General features: G+C 42.4%; 1 protein-coding gene across 4 annotated transcripts in view; it reads left to right on the plus strand.

Moving 5' to 3' along the window:
• The first annotated feature begins 575 nt into the window (after nt 1-575).
• The window catches only part of LOC122552357 (uncharacterized), a 144,718-nt gene continuing 126,537 nt past the window's right edge, over nt 576-18,756 (plus strand). Inside the window, exons 1-3 of one of the 4 annotated variants that reach the window (XM_087983221.1) lie at nt 576-873; nt 1,674-1,743; nt 17,276-18,565. In XM_087983221.1, coding sequence (XP_087839347.1) covers nt 17,344-18,565 — 1,222 coding nt within the window. In that variant the 5' untranslated portion in view covers nt 576-873; nt 1,674-1,743; nt 17,276-17,343. The remainder of the gene's footprint in view (nt 874-1,673; nt 1,744-17,275; nt 18,566-18,756) is intronic. The other 3 variants (XM_087983224.1, XM_087983220.1, XM_087983222.1) reach the window with 3 other exon arrangements.

The following is an 18,756-nucleotide window of genomic DNA, read 5'->3' on the forward strand; positions in this document are numbered from 1 at the left end:
AGTGTTTGGTGGCGCACAGTGTATGTATGTCCCATTGACCAAACAGCCACCTGACATGAAGAATGGGGTTAGAGGAATTAGGGTGGTTTAAATATTTGGCCTTAAACCTGTGCAAACTATGCTGGTCATGTACCAGTACCCCAAAACGGGCTGTTCGACTAAGGGAGCCCTCGTCTTTCCTCGCTGTCAGTTGTTTGCAGGAGGTGGGAGAGGCAGCGAGTTGAAAGGAGTTGTCTCCACTAAGACCCAGCGGAAACACAGCGCCAGCCGAGTGACAGCGGGGCTTTGGGGGTGGGGGTCCTCTGGCCAATGGGCGAGGCGGGGAGGCGGGCTTCCATCCCTGACAGGCAGCGTTCTGGGCCAATGGGAGGAGGCAGCGGGCGGGATGTCCGCTCGGCGCGTTGGGGCTGAGCCTGGCATTCCCAGGCAGTAATGGATGCCACTTGGCTGGGATTGCAATGGACTGAGCAGGATTGCAGCAGGGGGGCTGCATTTCCAGGTAGCAAGCACTGAGTACAGGCACCCCAGCAAGGAGAGAGGGAGAGAGTGCTGCCTGAGGGACATCAGGTGCAAAACCAAAAAAAATCCAACCTTCATCCAAAGCCCTGTATGTAGCTCATCCCCTTTTTGCAAAAAAAACAAAAGTGGGATGGTGATTGTCTTGAATGCAAAAGTGCATTAAGTGTTTTTTTTTGCATTTCACAGTGACACAGCACTTGCATTTCTTGGCTGTGGGTTAACTTTCAGTTGCATTGAAATTAATACTAAGAATTGATAGGGCTTGCTTATTGTAGTTGCTGCACAGGGTGCAAGCTTGGCACACAAGACAGCTGCAAAAGTGGTCCTACAAGGAGAAGGCTCCCCACCCAACCCGTGAGTGGTGTTATTGTGCTTTCCAAGGGCACGGTGCCTATTGTGATCTGTGGTTGTGCAAAGGGGGAGGGGAGGGAAGGGAAGGAGACGGTGTGATTCGCAGTCGAGCTCTTGACTGGAAGCAAAACGAGTGAATGGGCTGTGATATATAGATAGGTTTACTTATCGTTGCATTGTCTATCTCGCTTCCCCTCCTTGCAAAAACCCTGAAGTTGCAAGCGTCTTACTATTTGCATGTGATCAGTCACACGGTAGTTGAAATAATTAAGCTACTAATTAATACCACGAAGGTGTGCTTTTTGTTTTTTCTCCCCCAAAAACAATCCCAGGTGAAGTCACCTGGACAATAAGCGAATTGTGAGTTTCCAGCTATGTTGTCATTTGGTAGCTGTTGAGCAATCAATCATTTGTAATATATAAATGAGACAGGGAGATATTGTTTCTGTATGATACATAAAATAATATTATTTGATTAGGAATAGGAAAGTGTAATTTTCATTCCAACTCAATATTGGGTCATTGACTAGTATTTAAGGCAGTGGTTGGAGGAATACAGTTGGTCTTGATAGCCCTGGGATTGGGGCATTACTCCCATGTTAATCACTATGTTGGAAAGTGTGTGTTAGCCCTTGGTGAGGATGAGTTTGTACTGGACAGCGCGTCATACATTTCAGCTACAGGAATTGGAATGTTTTAAATAAGATACACAGAAGAATGGTGTTTTCAAGGTATTATCCGGAAAAGTGATATTTCAGCATATTGTCTAATCCAGTGACATTTCTGTTATATTTTACTGGCAGATCTCCCATGGTGGTGCTCGTGACAAGTTGGATGATGTACTGCTGCACAAAGATCGGGCTGTTCTGTCAGGTACAGTGATAGAAAATGCATGAATTTCAGTGTATGTAAGTTGTGCGGACAAGTGATTGAATCAAACAGCATGTTCTTCCAGTACAACACAGCATGCACTTGCAAAACCCTAAGACAGAGTGTCTGCTGTCAGATCTGACTCTCTGACTGGGTAACACTTACTAAACCATTCTGAGTGTGCTTAAACCAAGTTCAGAAAATCAGTCAAACTTGTAATGTGGCACATTTACACATAGTCATAGAGTCATTCAGCACAGAAACTGACCCTTCAGTCCAACTTCAGTCCTAAGTTAATCGAGTCCCATTTGTAAGCGTTTGGTCCATATCTCTCTCAACCTTTCCCTATTCATGAATCCTTCCAGAGGCCTTTAAATGTTGTACCAGCATCCATCACCACCTCTGGCAGCTCATTCCATTTACACATCACCCTCTGCATGAAAATGTTGCACCTTAGGTCCCTCTTAAATCTTTTCCCTCTCATCTTAAAACTATGCCCCCAAGTTTTGGACTCCCCTACCCTGTGGAAAAGACATTGGCTATTCACCCTATCCACGCCCTTCATGATTTTATAAACCTCTAAGGTCATCCTTTAGTCTCTGGTTCTCCAGGGAATACAACCCCAGCCTATTCGGCCTCTCCCGATAGTTAAAACTCTTCAACCTGGCAACATCCTTGTAAATCGTTTTTGAACCCTTTCAAGTTTCACAACATCTTTCCTATACAGAGGAACCTTAATTATCCGGCATTCGATTATCTAAATATCGGATTATCTAGCAAGATTGCAAAGTCCTGTTGCTTGGCCAGACTATGTTCACCAGCATTCAATTATCCGGACTTTGATTAACTGAACAAAATACTCCCCTCCTGTGTCCTTCAGATAATCGAGGATCCTCTAGTTGGGAGATCGGAATTGAACACAGTATTCCAAAAATGGCCTAACCAATGCCCTATAGTATGACCTCTATAATATGACCTCCCAACTCCTATATTCATTGCACTGACCAATAAAGGCAAGTGTGCCAAATGCCACCTTCACTACCCTATCTACCTGCGACTCCAATCTCAAGGGACTATGAACCTACACCCCAAGGTCTCTTTTGCTTGCGAGAAGTAACATACATTCATTCTCAGGCACCCATTCTGTGCAAATGTAGGAATATTTTTAAGCTTGCCCTTTCTTTTGAGCTTCTTGGTAGTTTAGAGATCCTACAGTTTCTGTTGTTTTTGCCAAGGGATATCTTGGTCAATCAGAGGGGACTTTGCCAAATAATCAGCACTCTTTTCTCCTCTAATGTGAAACATTGTAATAATTGGAAATTTGGCATTCTTGTTTTTCATCCTGATGAGTGCTAGAGAATAAGCTTTGGCAACGTGTCTCCCTAATCAACCAGAGTATGATGTATTATTTGTTGGCTCAGTTGATTTCTGACTACCGATACATTAAATATTCTTAAAGATGAAAACAGTCACAATTGAAGAGGTTGAAGAGTTTGATTTGGCGATGCTGGTGTTGGACTGGAGTGTACAAAGTTAAAAATCACACAACACCAGGTTATAGTCCAACGGGTTTAATTGGAAGCACACGGGCTTTCGGAGCTCCGCTCCCTCATCAGGTGGTTCAGCGGCGCTCCGAAAGCTAGTGTGCTTCCAATTAAACCTATTTGACTATAACCTGGTGTTGTGTGATTTTTTAACCCAGAGTTTGGTTTGTTTAGATTTAAGGAAGGTTTTTAGTTGGAAAATAACTAAGTTTTGGATCCCAAGTCGGTGATGATTTTTGGCCTTTTACAAACAAGATTGCTTTACATCTGTACCAAATTACAACACCTAGTGTGTAATACCTTGAAATGAGAATCCATTTTTTGCACAGCATATTTTTCTTGGTACTGCTTGTGGGGAGAACATAGAACAGTACAGCACAGAACAGAACAGGCCCTTCAGCCCGATGTTGTGCCAACCATTGATCCTCATGTATGCACCCTCAAATTTCTGTGACCCTATGCATGTCCAGCAGTCTCTTAAATGTCCCCAATGACCTTGCTTCCACAACTGCTGCTGGCAACGCATTCCATGCTCTCTCAACTCTCTGTAAAGAACCCACCTCTATACTTTCCTCCAACCAGCTTAAAACTATGACCCCTCGTGTTAGCCATTTCTGCCCTGCGATATAGTCTCTGGCTATCGACTCTATCTATGCCTCTCATTATCTTGTATACCTCAATTAGGTCCCCCTCCTCCTTTTCTCCAATGAAAAAAGTCCAAGCTCAGTCAACCTCTGTTTATAAGCCCTCCAGTCCAGGCAGCATCCTGGTAAACCTCCTCTGAACCCTCTCCAAAGCATCTACATCTTTCCTATAATAGGGCGACCAGAACTGGACGCAGTATTCCAAGTGCGATCTAACCAAAGTTTTATAGAGCTGCAACAAGATCTCACGACTCTTAAACTCAATCCCCTGTTAATGAAAGCCAAAACACCATATGCTTTCTTAACAACTCTGTCCACTTGGGTGGCCATTTTAAGGGATCTATGTACCTGCACATCAAGATCCCTCTGTTCCTCCACACTGCCAAGAATCCTATCCTTAATCCTGTACTCAGCTTTCAAATTCGACCTTCCAAAATGCATCACCTCGCATTTATCCAGGTTGAACTCCATCTGCCACCTCTCAGCCCATCTCTGCATCCTGTCAATGTCCCGCTGCAGCCCACAACAGCCCTCTATACTGTCAACAACACCTCCAACCTTTGTGTCGTCTGCAAACTTGCTGACCCATCCTTCAATCCCCTCATCCAAGTCATTAATAAAAATTACAAACAGTAGAGGCCCAAGGACAGAGCCCTGTGGAACACCACTCACCACTGACTTCCAGGCAGAATATTTTGCTTCTACTACCACTCGCTGTCTTCTGTTGGCCAGCCAATTCTGTATCCAGACAGCTAAGTTCCCCTGTATCCCATTCCTCCTGACCTTCTGAATAAGCCTACCATGGGGAACCTTATCAAATGCCTTTTTAAAGTCCATATACACCACATCCACTGCTCGACCCTCATCAACTTTTCTAGTCACATCCTCAAAGAACTCTAAGGTTTGTGAGGCATGACCTGCCCCTCTCAAAGCCGTGTTGACTGCATTTAATCAAGCCATGCTCTTCCAGATGGTCATAAATCCTATCCCTCAGAATCCTTTCTAACACCTTGCAGATGATAGACGTGAGACTTACTGGTCTGTAATTGCCGGGGATTTCCCTATTTCCTTTCTTGAAGAGAGGAATTACATTTGCCACTCTCCAGTCCTCAGGTACGACTCCAGTGGAGAGCGAGGATGCAAAGATCTTCGCAAGTGGCGAAGCAATCGTGTTTCTCATTTCCCAAAGCAGCCGAGGACAAATCTGGTCCGGGCCTGGTGACTTGTCAATCTTAATGTTTGACAAAATTTTCAGCACATCAGCTTCCTCTATCTCTATCCATTCCAGCATGCACACCTGCTCTTCAAAGGTTTCATTCACTACAAAGTTCGTTTCTTTCGTAAAGACAGAAACAAAAAACTCATTTAGGGCTTCCCCTACCTCCTCAGACTCCACACACAAGTTCCCTATGCTATTGAGGAGAAAGTGAGGTCTGCAGATGCTGGAGATCAGAGCTGAAAATGTGTTGCTGGAAAAGCGCAGCAGGTCAGGCAGCATCCAGGGAACAGGAGAATCGACGTTTCGGGCATAAGCCCTTCTTCAGGAATGGGCTTATGCTATTCCTGATCGGCCCTACTCTTTCTTTGACCATTCTCTTATTCCTCACATACGTGTAAAATGCCTTTGTGTTCTCCCTAATCCGTTTTGCCAAGCCTTTCTCGTGCCTTCTCCTGGCTCTCAGACCATTTTTGAGCTCCTTCCTTGCCCGCCTGTAATCCTGTAGAGCTGAGCTTGACCCTAGCTTCCTGCACCTTATGTAAGCTACCTTCTTCCTTTTGACGAGACGCTCCACCGCTCTTGTCATCCAAGGTTCCTTTATCTTACCCCTTCTTGCCTGTCTCAGAGGGACATATTTATTCATCACTCGCAACAACTGTTCTTTAAACAGTCTCCACATGTCTATTGTACCTCTACCATGGAACAATTACTCCCAGTCCATGCTTCCTAACCAATATCGAATCGCGATAATAGTTTCCTCTTCCCCAATTAAATATCCTCCCATTTTGCCTAATCCTCTCCTTCTCCATAGTTATGTAGAATGTGAGGCAGTTGTGGTCACTATCACCAAAATGCTCTCCCACCACAAGATCTGACACCTGCCCCGGCTCGTTCCGAGCACCAAGTATAGAATGGCCTCTCCCCTTGTCGGCCTGTCAATGTACTGAGTTAGGAAACCCTCCTGAACACACCTTACAAAAACAGCTCCATTCAAATCTTCTGCTCGAAGGAGGTTTCAATCAAAATTGGGAAAGTTAAAGTCACCCATTACAACAACCCTACTACGTCCACACTTTTCCAAAATCTGCCGACCCATGCTTTCTTCAATCTCCCTGCTGCTATTGGGGGGCCTGTAGTAAATCCCTAACGAGGTGACTGCTCCCTTGCTGTTCCTAATTTCCACCCATACTGACTCGGTAGGCAGATCTTCCTCAACAATGGAAGCTTCTGTAGTGATTAGTAATGCTACACCCCCCCCCCTTCTTTTTCTTTCCCCCCCCCCCCTTTTCTTTTTAAATGCTGTAAACCCTGGAACATCCCGCAACCATTCCTGCCCCTGAGTACTGTTCTTTAAGTGTAGAATTGTTGTATCGTATAATGTGCAATAAATTCTACTACTGAAGTGAGAATGTCCTTTAAAACCCCAGGAGCCTAGTCACTGCTCACCATTGGAGGTCACTTAGTTTAATCGCTCTTTGGTGAGCAGATAGGTTGGTTGCTGCAAATTTTAGATTACAGGGCAGAATGAAGAAATTCCTGTCGGTCCTCTCTTCAATCTGATTGCTGAGGTCAGTGACTGGTTGTAGACATTCTCACATTTGAATCAATGGATATATTTTGTTACTGTTGTATGTCAGAAAAATGACAGGTTCATCTTTAAATGTGTCTGTCTATCTCACTCCCTTAGAACATTATTCCTTATGGTGCATTATATAGTGTTGTCAATGTGTGAAGGGAAAGGAGGGACCTGTCTAAATACAGATTGTTGCAAAGATACTGTCCTTAACATAAAATAATAACGTTAAAACGTTCAAAGGAGCTTCACATTCGCATTATCAAGATTTGACTGTGAAAAACATACAAACATGCAAATTTAAGAACTGAAATAGGCCACTTGGCCCCTCCAGCCTGCTCTGTCATTCAACAAGATCATGGTTGATCTGATTACTCTACATTTCTGCCTATCTCCAATCACCCTTTTCCTCATTTATGAAAAATCTGTCTACTTCTGCCACAAAAAAATTCCAAGGACTCTGCTTCCACGTGAGAAAAGTGTTCACCCCCCTCTTTGTTAATTGGGTGACCCCTTATTTTGAAAGACTGTGTGTTAGACCATCTCCATGCAGTGGAGGCTAAAACCTGCCCTTGGATGAAGATCTTGCTCTGCCAGGACTGGTGGTCATTGATGTGCAATGGCCATCCCATATTAAAAGATTTCAGACAAACATATTTCTATCCCTGCAAATGAAATTAAACTGAGGATCTCACCCACATTCCTCTTCTTATGCCACTGCTCCCACCCTGTGGCAGGGTGTGCATAACCAGCATTGTATTGTTGAGTGACCTCAGGATCCACAACTCTAGAGTGAAAGAAAGTCATTCTCAGTCTCAAAGGATTGCTCAGGCAGGCAAAGAGACTTTGAAACAGTGGCCGTTGTATCTGTGCTCTCCCACCATTGGCACTTTGTCAAGGCGCCTCAGAATTTGTATACTTCTGAAGATATTAAGGCAGTTAGAGTCACATTTGGTAAAAGCAGCATATATTTACAGAAAAAGTCAATGGGATGGATAAGTTTACATGGTGGTACTGAAGCTTGAGGCCTTGGCAGCTAACTGTGCAGCCCCTAATAGCAGAATGTCTGAAATTGGGGATGCTCGAGGTCAAATCAGAAAAGCACAGATCTCTGAGAGGTAGGGTTAGGTGGAGGAGGTTGCAAGAGACAGGGAGGGGCTAGGCCGTGATGCACTTTTTAAGCTAGTGTGAGAATTTTACAGGCATGGCTGAACCGGAAGGTAGTATAGGTCAGGGAGCATAGGGCTGATGGGTGAATGAGACTTGGGTATGACTTAGACTTTTGGAAAAATTCCAGCTTGCAGGGAGTAGAACATGGCAGGGCCAGCAAAAGTGCCTGGGACTGGACTGAAGAAAACAAAGTCATGGTTGAAGGATTTGGCAGTCGATAAGCCGAGACAGCTGCAGAGTTGAGTGACATTCAGGGGTTGGAAATTGGTGGTCTCATTCGATAAGCATGTAATACTGTAACATAGTTCGAGTGAGTCGTGATCTATTGCTATGAAGCAGAACCCAGCATAAGTAAAGGGAAATAAAACATAAAGCCTCAGTTACTGTGTGCACTATTGGATACCATAGAATAAGAAGGAAGTTAAGGTTTCAGGGAAGAAGTTCAGAAGTGCCGTGCATTTCATGAGTCGTCCAGATGAAGGCAGGCTCGTTGTCTGCTGATGCTTCATCTTGAACTGTTTTATAGAGCTCAGAAATAGATCCTTCTGTCCAACCAGTCCATACCAAATATAATCCCAAACTAAATTAGTCCCACCCGCTTGCTCCTGGCCCATATCCTTCTAAACCTTGCCTTTTCATGTACTTATCCAAATGTCTTTTAAATGTTGTAATTATGCCTCAGGAAGTTCATTCTCCACATGAATTTTTAAAAAAAAATTGCCCCCATGTCTTTTTTTAAATTTCTCTCCTGTCGCCATAAAAATATGCCCCCGGTCTTGAAATCCTAGACACCTGCCATTAATCATATCTATACCCATGGATAAAACAAACGTCATCTACAAAATTCCATGCAAGGACTGCCACAAACACTACGTAGGACCAACAGGAAGAAAGTTAGCCATCAGGATACACGAACACCAGCTAGCCACAAAAAGACACGACCCTCTCTCCCTCGTAGCCCGACACACGGATGAAAAAAACCACCATTTCGACTGGGACAACTCATCTCTCCTGGGACAGGCTAAGCAAAGACATGCCAGAGAATTCCTAGAGGCCTGGCACTCCAACCATAACGCCATAAACAAACACATAGATCTAGATGCCATCTATCAACCCCTCAGAAAACGAACAGGAAGTGACATCACCATAAACCCCAGGAACCCCATCCAGGAGAAAGATATAAATAGAAAGCAGGAGACAACAGCTTCGCTTCATTTGGAGGTTGCCACTGATGATGTTACCTAGCCAGGTAATGAAACGTCTGGATATCAAACCTACAGCTCAGTGAGCAAACCTACACCTTATATCTATACCCCTCACGATTTTATAAACCTCAATAAGGTCACCTCTCAAAATCCTGTGCTCTAGTGAAAACAGTCCCGGCCTATCCAGCCTTTTTTTTAAATATAACTCAAACGTTCCATACCCGGCAACATCCTGGTAAATCTCATCTGAACCCTCTCTCACTTAATAATATTCTTCCTATAACAGTGCAACCAGAACAGGATACAATGCTCCAGAAGAGGCCTCACCAATGTCCTCAACATGATCTCAGTGGTGGCTTGCCATTGCCTTCCACTCTCAAACAGGGTAAAGAGATGGGTTCCAGGTCTTCCTCAGCCAGAACTGAGAATTAAAGCTCTCCTGTTGTTGTTGTTTTGAGTTGCACGTTATATACCTGAGCTCACCTCACCTATTCCCTTCTGGCTCAAAGTCTGATATAGAGAATTAAGTATAAATAACTTTTTTTATATTAAGAATGACAGCCCAGTTTATGATTAAAGTGATTAAAAATGGGGTTAGGGAAGATATGATGTTTAATAGGTGAGTAGTTGAGAACTTGCTTCCACCATTTTAAATGTAGGGGACTTAGAACAGAAGGCAGGAGATACCTTTTTTTTTATGTGAGGGCTTTAAAGCTGCAGAATTGACTTTGAGTTGGTGTTTGAGACGGAAGTGATATTAATGTTCAAGATTATAGGTTGATTAATGGGATAGATGTTAGATCAGTATGGGAAGATGGTGGGCGTATGTGATTGGAAGCAATTACTGGCGTGGAGGGCAAACACCGATAAGGACAGATTTGGGATGATTGGCCTTTTACAATACTGTGTTCACTATTCTAGAACTGCAGTATTCCTGTATTCTGGATAAACAGCATTTCAGTTTGTTGCATTTCTGCATGGTGTTGTCGCAGATGCCATTCTTCAGCAGTAATGATGACTGCAATGGATGGACATACCTGTTGATAGCCTGCTGGCCATGATCAACATCTCTGATAAAACCTTGCCTCTCATAAACATCAAAGCAACAGGTCATATTTCCTTTTTCTTTTCCATTGTTTGCTGAAAGTAGGACCATTAGCCCAAAAATAATTTATATTGTATTGTTGAAAATGTAAACATATCACGAGGGCTTTTTGCTAATATTTGTCAGGACAAACAAGAATTTCAAACAGTCAGAAGTTGCACTTTCAATGTAATTTAATGGGAATTATTGAGATTATTTGTAATTTGGCATTCTTACATTTGTCCCAATGAGTGCAAAAGCTTTGGATGAGTTTCTCTCATTTCAGCAAAGGCAAGTTCCAAACTTCTGAGTAACTATTCACTTTTTTACAATGAGCTGTATGAAAATGATTATATTAGAAATGCTGTAATTTTGGACTTCAGCCTAACATTTTGGCTGTGAGATTATTCAACTCTTGATTATTCCTGTTGAGTCATCACCTTTTCTCTAACAAAATTGTCCCAAAGTAATTCCAAGCTCAAACAGATATGCCACAAACATTCAAACTCATTGTGTACAAAGGGATCACAGCTTGGAAACCACAAGCGAAGCTCATGAACATTAATCTGCTCGTAATAAAATTCAATGGATGTATGTAGCAAGCAGGAGTGAGGTGAAAATGCATCAATCCACTTTATTTAACTATGTTGACAGGCTCGGAGGCATTGAGTGGTGAGATTAAATTGACATTGGGACTCAGTGGTTCTCACACCAATCAGGGGAGATATTCCTCCTAATTGGGAAACTACGTTGGCTGCTCACTTTATTCCTGTTTCCTCAAGAAAATCAATAGTCATTCAGCGTGGATAAAATTAGAGTTCAGGACCACGGGATGAAAATCAGGCCATCCCAAACATTACCGTATTTACTGGAGTGTAAGACACAATAGACTAAAGGGTGCATCAGGATTTTACAAGTACATATTTCAGTGTAAACTCTAAACTGCAAGCCACACTGCAATTTTACTTTCTTTTTCTAGAAAATGTGCAGTTAAGATGCTCTATGGGAGGGGTGTGGTTAACTTACGTTGTTGTTGGCTTTGTCCTTGATCTCTGACCATGATAGGTGCTTGCCCCCAATTTAAATGATAGCAGCAGACGGTGTTCACTTAAAGAAAGTGCAGTTGTGCTGATGGTGTATATTAGTAAGGTCAGATTCAGTCCTGGACTGTCATAACATTTATGTAAGAGATGACAATTCAGCCCACCCGGTCTATGTCAGTGTTTTTGCTCTCTACTTGTTTCAGCCAACTCTATCAACATTACCTTCTATTACTTTCTCGTATATTTACCAACTTCTCCTTTAATGAATTTATGATCAGCATCTCAACAGGGCTATGTGATAGCAATTTTCACATACTAATTAATTTCTGAAGAAAGTTTTTCTTGAAATGTTTATTAAATTTACTGGTGACCTTTAATTTGGGAAGTATTTTCTCTATGTCCATTCCATTTCAGCTGTTGGATCAGCTTTTGGTCATTTTCCTAAAGCAAGAAGCCCCACCTTTCCTGATGGATATACTCTCTTAATTCTGGTATCATTATCGGAAGTTTTCTGTTGAGTTACAGAACCAAAGGTCCACTACCTCTTTAGAAATGTTTCTTCACAATTGGTCCACATGGATTCAGGGTCCATTCTGCTCCCTTCACTTTTTCATTGATATGTCAGTATGGCACTAGGTACAGATACCTCCCTGTAAAGGGATCATGGCATCAATCCTTTCTTGGGTCTCCTTTAATTTCCAGGCAAATGGTCTTCATATCTTGCTTGAATTTTTAGAGAATGCTATTGTCAGTGTGGAACTGGCCTCTGAAGATGAATTTATCTCTTTTCCTACTCTGTGCTGAGTGATGTGTAATTGTTAATTGGCTTAGATTTGAGCAAGTGTGTCAGTAGAAATGAAGAGAACATTGGAAGAACCCATTGGCCATGATTTATATAGAAGGTGACTTAAGTCAGGAGTGAGTTATGGTCAGTTCATCATTTGGCATGTAAATCATATCCCACAGGTTTTCATACTGTGCACTATTTACAGTAAGTGTTAAAGGTTAATTAGACAAAGGCGTAAAAATGTCGGGTTTAATGATGCATGGTGTTCCTTTGTGGGTTGGTTCCAGTGGAGCTGAAGACAGGGAAGTGCTAATTAACTTAGGAAACTATAGTAAGGGTTTTGCATTTCTACTTTTGGCTATCTCTTTCTCTTTTTTCTGGTACGTCAGACAAAATCCATGACAATCCTTCCTTTCGAGCTTGCAAAGAAAAATGTGCTTTTTTAAAAAATTCATTCTTTATTGGGAAATAGTGTTGCTGGCAAGACCAAACGTTGTTGCTCATCCCTAATTGTCCTTTAATCAAGTGGTTTGTTTGGCCATTTCAGAGGACAGTTAATGAATTAACCACATTGCTGTGGGTCTGGAGTCACATATTGGTCAGACCTAGTAAGGACAGTGGATATGTCTTTTCTAAAGCACATTAGTGAACCAGATGAGTATTCAGTGACCATTGATAATAGCTTTCAATTCGAGGTTTATTTACTTGAAAATAAATTCCACCAGCTGTTATGTTAGGAATTGAACCTCTGTCGCCACAACATTAACCCACGTCGCTGGATTATAAATCTAGTGTCATCAGCACTACACCAGCCTGCTTCCATCTTCTGTTTTTCTCTTCCCTACTGTCCACCAGTCTCACTTTTTTGCCTGCAGGACCTTGGACAGCAGATTTCCTTCCCTGTGGGTCAATAGTGAACCAGATGAGTTTTTGAACCAATCTGTTTCAGAACTGTTAACTGAATTTGAGCTCCATCAGCTGCCATGGGGTTTTGACTCCCCGCATCACTAACCTGGGTTCTGGATTACTAGTCTCTAATAGCATTATCACTACACCACAGTCTTGCTTGCCTTTCCTGACCCCTCAGTCAATGGAATGCTTCACAAGTATGGTTTCTGTTTCAGTGTAGAGGAGATGTTATCTAGTTTGGGAATGGTAAACTTCCACATTTAGCAATATTATGACCATCACTTGTTATGGCATAGATTTTGGCCAAAACAATGGAGTAAGCTGTCCTGCTTTGACAGTTAAAGAGATGTACAGCAGAGAAACAGACCCTTCGGTCCAACTCATCTATGCAGACTAGATATCCTATATAAATGTAGTCCCATTTGCCCCTTATAATTTTATGAACCCCTATTAGGTCACTCTTTAGCCTCCACTCCAGGGAAAATAGCTCCAGCCTATTCAGCCTCTCCCTGTAGGAGAAACCCTCCAACCCTGGCAATGTTCTTGTAAATCTTTTCTGAATGCTTTCAAGTTTTATAACATCCTTCCTATTGGAGGGAGACCTGAATTGCACACAAATACTCCAAAAGTGACCAAACCAATGTCCTGTACAGCCGCAAAATGACCTCCTAACTCCTATACTCAATGCACTGACCTGTAAAGGCAAGCATTCCCAATGCCGCCTTCACTATCCTATCCACCTGCAACTTCACATTCAAGGAACTATGAACTTTCACTCAAAATAGTCCTTGGCCTAACATCTCATGCAAATGACTGCAACTCTGATTGTGCCATACTGAGGCTAACATTATAATGTGAGCATTACGCTAGATGATTTGCTGCAGTTTCTGAAAAGGACTCGAACACACCACCTCCTGGGTTAGAGGTGAGTGCTCCCCACTGAGCCGTCAGATGGCATTAGAATGGCACTATATATCTAGACAGTGATTGTTCTAAGGATGTAGAAAGGGCAGGAGCCACCAGTACAAGCCTTGACATTCCTACATATGCATTCTATTCTTCGGGATAGTTTGGGTGGACAAGAGCTACTCTGTATCATGTCTGCTGGTTGCTAAGGACAGTCAGAAAATTCCTTTCACTGGTATCTTGGTGAATTTGAATCCATGACCTTTAATCTTGCAATGATCAAACCCCATAACAACCTGCACTATCTGGAGGGATGGTTTAGAATATTTGTACTTTGAGAGTTTCCTTCACCATGATGTTTCAGGAAACCTGATTTCCTTGAGAAATAAAAATAATTTCATTGCAATTACATTATGAAAGCTGGAAATTCCTTAATAACTTGCTTAAGTGTGTCAGTATGTCACTTTGGTTTTTTGGGAACTTATTTGGGGAGACAATGGCCTAGTGGCATTATCACTAATGTTCAGGGGATCTGGGTTTAAATCCTGCCATGGCAGGTGGTGGAATTTGAATTTAATAAAGAATCTGGAATTAAGGGTCTAATGATGACCATGAATCCATTGTCAATTGTTGAAAAAAGTCCATCTGGTTCGCAAATGTCCTTTAGGGAAGGAAACTGCCATCCTTACCTGATCTGGCCTACATGTGACTCCAGACCCACAGCAATGTGATTGATTCTTAATTGCCCTCTGGGCAATTAGGGATGGGCAACATGTGCTGGCCCAATCAGAGAAGCCCACATCCTGTGAGCGAATTAAAAATAATCCCCTGTGCAGGAATGTCTTGGGTTCTATTTCTAGCTCCAGTAACTAATTTATGTTGATATGTTGGTGCAGTACCAAAGGAATGCAGGATTATTAATGGTGTTGTCTGATGAAATGGTTAAACACAAGTTCCACCTGTTTGTTTAAATGGCATAGAGGATCAAGTGAGCTCTCCGGCTGTCCTGGACAATATCCCTCGAGCAATATCAAATAAAAACAGATTAACCACCCATTATTACATTGCTGTTTATTTTCTGAAGTAGAAGTTCCTAAATAAATGCAGGTTCTTTTTCTTTTTTGGGGAGGAGTCTCCCACCCCTATTCTTGCTGGGTTTTAATTATGGCCTCTCCAGACTGGGCTGCTGACAAATGCTTGGTTTCTCCATTTAGTATTTCGTTGTCCTTCCCTAGTAGCAGCACCAGTCAGCGAGGAGGAGGCAATAAAATAGTTGTAAAGGCTGACTTCAGCAGGACTGGAGTGGGGTCAGTGGAAAAAAAAACACAAAAATTATTATGGGACATACTTGATTCAGGTGTACAGACTGCTTCCTGCTGACAATTCAGCAAGCCACTCTGTCCTTTAGATCAGATTCTGAAGTTTAAACAGTGCATTCAGAAGGATTAGGGAAGAGATTAAAAACATTCATTTCAGACTTTCCAGCATCAGAAAGTACTTGGGTCAGTTAGCACGTGGAGAGAAACAGAGTTAAGGTTTCGGCTCGCTGACTTGACAGATTTAACTGATGGCAGGTGGAGCATTTGAGAGCAATTTGTAAAGAGGTATAACCAGCTTCACTTACCTATTCCCGATCCCTAGCCAGTGACTTCTACTGGAAAATAAGCTGATGTCAGGCTCAGCTGTAATACATCCCTGGTCAAAACAGTTTACCAGCATTCAGCATAAACTATTTGCATAACGAACACGTACAAACAGTACCCTGAAACCGTTGGAAATAGGAACATTAGTAGGCCATTTGGCCCCTTGAGGCTGCTCACCCGGTTCATGGGATCATGGATGATCTGACAAAGCTCACGCTCACTTTCCTGCCCTTTTCCCATAGCCTTTGATTCCACGACCAGTCAAGAATCTGTCTATTTCAGCCTTAGTATACATAGGGTCAGTTTCTGTGCTGTATGACTCCTCGGTTCAACCAGTCCAAGCCGATCATAACTCCAATCCAAACTAGTCACAGCTTTCCATGCCAAGGAATTCCAAAGATACTCAACTCTTTGAGTGAAGAAATTCCTCCTCGTCTCAATCTTAAATTGGTATTTACCTGTTAAGTGCCTTAAACCCGGTTCTTGGGGTTATTGCATTCTGATGCTTCAGAAGAACAGATCAAGTTGCGCAAGTTTCTTTCTGTGTGCCATGATTTTTTTTTTATTGAATGTCCTTGAGGCTTGATGGATGCTTTTATGAACTGCATGTTTAAACATCAATTCATAGTTTTACAGTGTGGATTTGTTTGCTCGAACCTTCTCTCTGGTGAACTCTTCATCTCAGGTGAGGCATAGCAGAGGTATACATGATACTCTAACTGAAGTTGTGACTTCCATGCAGACTCCCCATGACTTTTCTCAGTTGCCTCATCATTAACTTTGAGGAATTCAGCCAGTGTCTATCACCAGCTACTGAAGAAAATATGTAATCTAAACTTAACAGAAAATGTTGGAAGCGTTCAGAAGAGCATGTAGCAGCTTTTGGAGAGGAGGGGATGGAGGTCAACATTTCAAGCTATTAACCTATATTTTAAAAAAAACACATAAATACCATACTCTGAAGACATACCTAAGCACTATACTTCATGTATAGTGTATTATCTTACTATTCTTATTGAAAACAACATATCCTCTGACTTGCAGAGCAGTGCAGATGACTTAAACTGTCATATGTTTCTGCTGCACTTCAATTGTACTTTCAATTCTGTGGCAGCTTTGAAGAAGTGCATGAAGAAAAGGGAAATAATGTGGTACACGATCAGAATAATACCAGATATGAGGGACTTGAGTCAAGAGAATGGAGAAGCTGGATTTGTAGAAAGTTGAAGGTAGATTTTAAAAAAGGATTTATAAATGCTGAGGTTTCAATAGACTAAATGAGGGGAAATTGCTTCCACTGGTAAGAGTGTCAGTAGCCAGATTTAAGGTAGTTGGCAGGAAAAGTAGAGGAGGAGTGAGGATTTTGTTTTAAAAGCACTCAGCAAGCTGTTCAAATTTAGAATGCACTGCTGGAAAACATTGGGAATTGGTTCTAAATTTCGAAAGGGAAGTTGTGTGTGTGTGTATATACATAAGTACTTGCAAAAGAAAATACTTGTGGGGTAAAGAGCAGGAGGGATTGTAGCCAGTTTGGAGGGGAACTGGGACCAATTAGAAAGCTCAATTAGAAAGGGCTGACTAAAGCACTGCTGAATGGGCATTTTGCATGCTGAATGATTCTGTAAAGCCTGTAATATGCATGACTTAATAAAGGTGCAACCTGCTGTATTTATGTGTTGATAAGATGATGATGATGAGAGATATTACGGTGGGGGGAGGCGGTTGTGGAAAAGTGGGCTGATGGGATTGACCGAGAGGATCATAGGGTCTATAGAAAGTTCTGACTGTCTAAATGTTTTCTGTTCCAGCCACAAAGGAGCTTTGATCATAAAGTATAAACGGCTTTGCAAGAGGGCACTGTCGTTCCATAAGTTCAATGGCGAAAAGTAGCAATCAGGAACTAATAGAATGGGATGAAGAAATGCAGACCAACGTCAACAAGGGATTTTGCAGCCCTGATGATGTGCTAAATCTGTCAGGAGATCAAATGGACAATGTTGGGCTTTCACAACACAGTTCAGGTGGTGATGACAGCATCAGTTTTGGTGTCCATTGTGTGAATACCTTGGAGGAGATGAGAGGCAGGGCATCACATGAGCAGCACCTCAGTTTATCCCTTGAGGGTGTGATGGGTGCCGACCATCTGATGAGGACACCTCTGAGCACGAAGACAGAGGTGGAGCGTGAAAATCTATTTGAGGACTCTTCTGGCGCTAAACCAGTTAGTTCATCAGAGCAACAAGGCAATGTTGGGCACATTGAAGCAATTGACTCCAAAGCAGGACCAATCATCACCAAGCTTGAGCCCATTCCTGCACATTCTGTCCTCACTGAGAACTTGAGGACTTTCGGTGAGAACACAAGGGATCAATTGAATAACCATGCAAGCTCTTTTTCTGCTTGCCTGCCAGACAATATTTTAGATGGGATAAATCTGAACGTATCAGAGGTCGGACGCAGGGTGTTGTTAGCACCTTATACCCAAAAGGAGCATGACAACCACACTATGAATACTCTTCAGAGTACTGCTGTAGACCGAATGTTGTATGGGTTTGATTTAACATGTGAACGAGATGGCGACCAATATTCTTCTTTAGACCAGATGACCTATGAGTATGATGTGACTTGTGGAGAGGAAGAAGTGCAATACACCTCTCTGGATCCAGTCTCCTACAGCTTTGATGTGTCTTGTGAGGCTGATGAAGATTTAAACACTTCAGTAGATCCAATGTCATATGAGTTTGAGGTTTCTTGTACAAGAGATGATGAGGAAATGGCATGCTTTAGTCAAAACTCCCTCGACAGTGGCAAAATTGTAGATGATCCGACACCAAGTGTCAGCTGTGAAAAGGCTATCAGCAATGTGCACAATGCTGTCCAGTCATGGCCAGATACAGAGTTCATTATTGGCTCACTTGAGCATCCAAGCAGTGTGGAAAACCCTTTCAGGGTCTTACCTTTAACGAATGAAGACAGTTGCAAGAGAGTGGCCGTGACTGAGATTTCTGTCAATGTGCCTCGAGACCAAATGCTGCCAACAAAAGACGTTCATGAAAGGGAACAAGTTCTGACAAGCTTAGGAAAGGATTGTATTCCTGGTAAGTCAATTGGATGCCTTGCAGAATTTCACTTTACTCTATGTATTTTCACATGTGCGAGAGCGGGCATGTCAAGACGTATTGTGCAGCCAACAGTGGACATGCTTGATGGTTGCAGTCTGAAATATCTTCCTTCTTTTATGTGTTTGCTGATTACTCATCTCATTCCTCCCCACCTCTACCAGCTGCCC

Source organism: Chiloscyllium plagiosum, unplaced genomic scaffold (assembly GCF_037043375.1).
Source record: "Chiloscyllium plagiosum isolate Xiang-an unplaced genomic scaffold, Cpla_swu_hap1 HiC_scaffold_45, whole genome shotgun sequence".
Lineage (NCBI taxonomy): Eukaryota > Metazoa > Chordata > Chondrichthyes > Orectolobiformes > Hemiscylliidae > Chiloscyllium > Chiloscyllium plagiosum.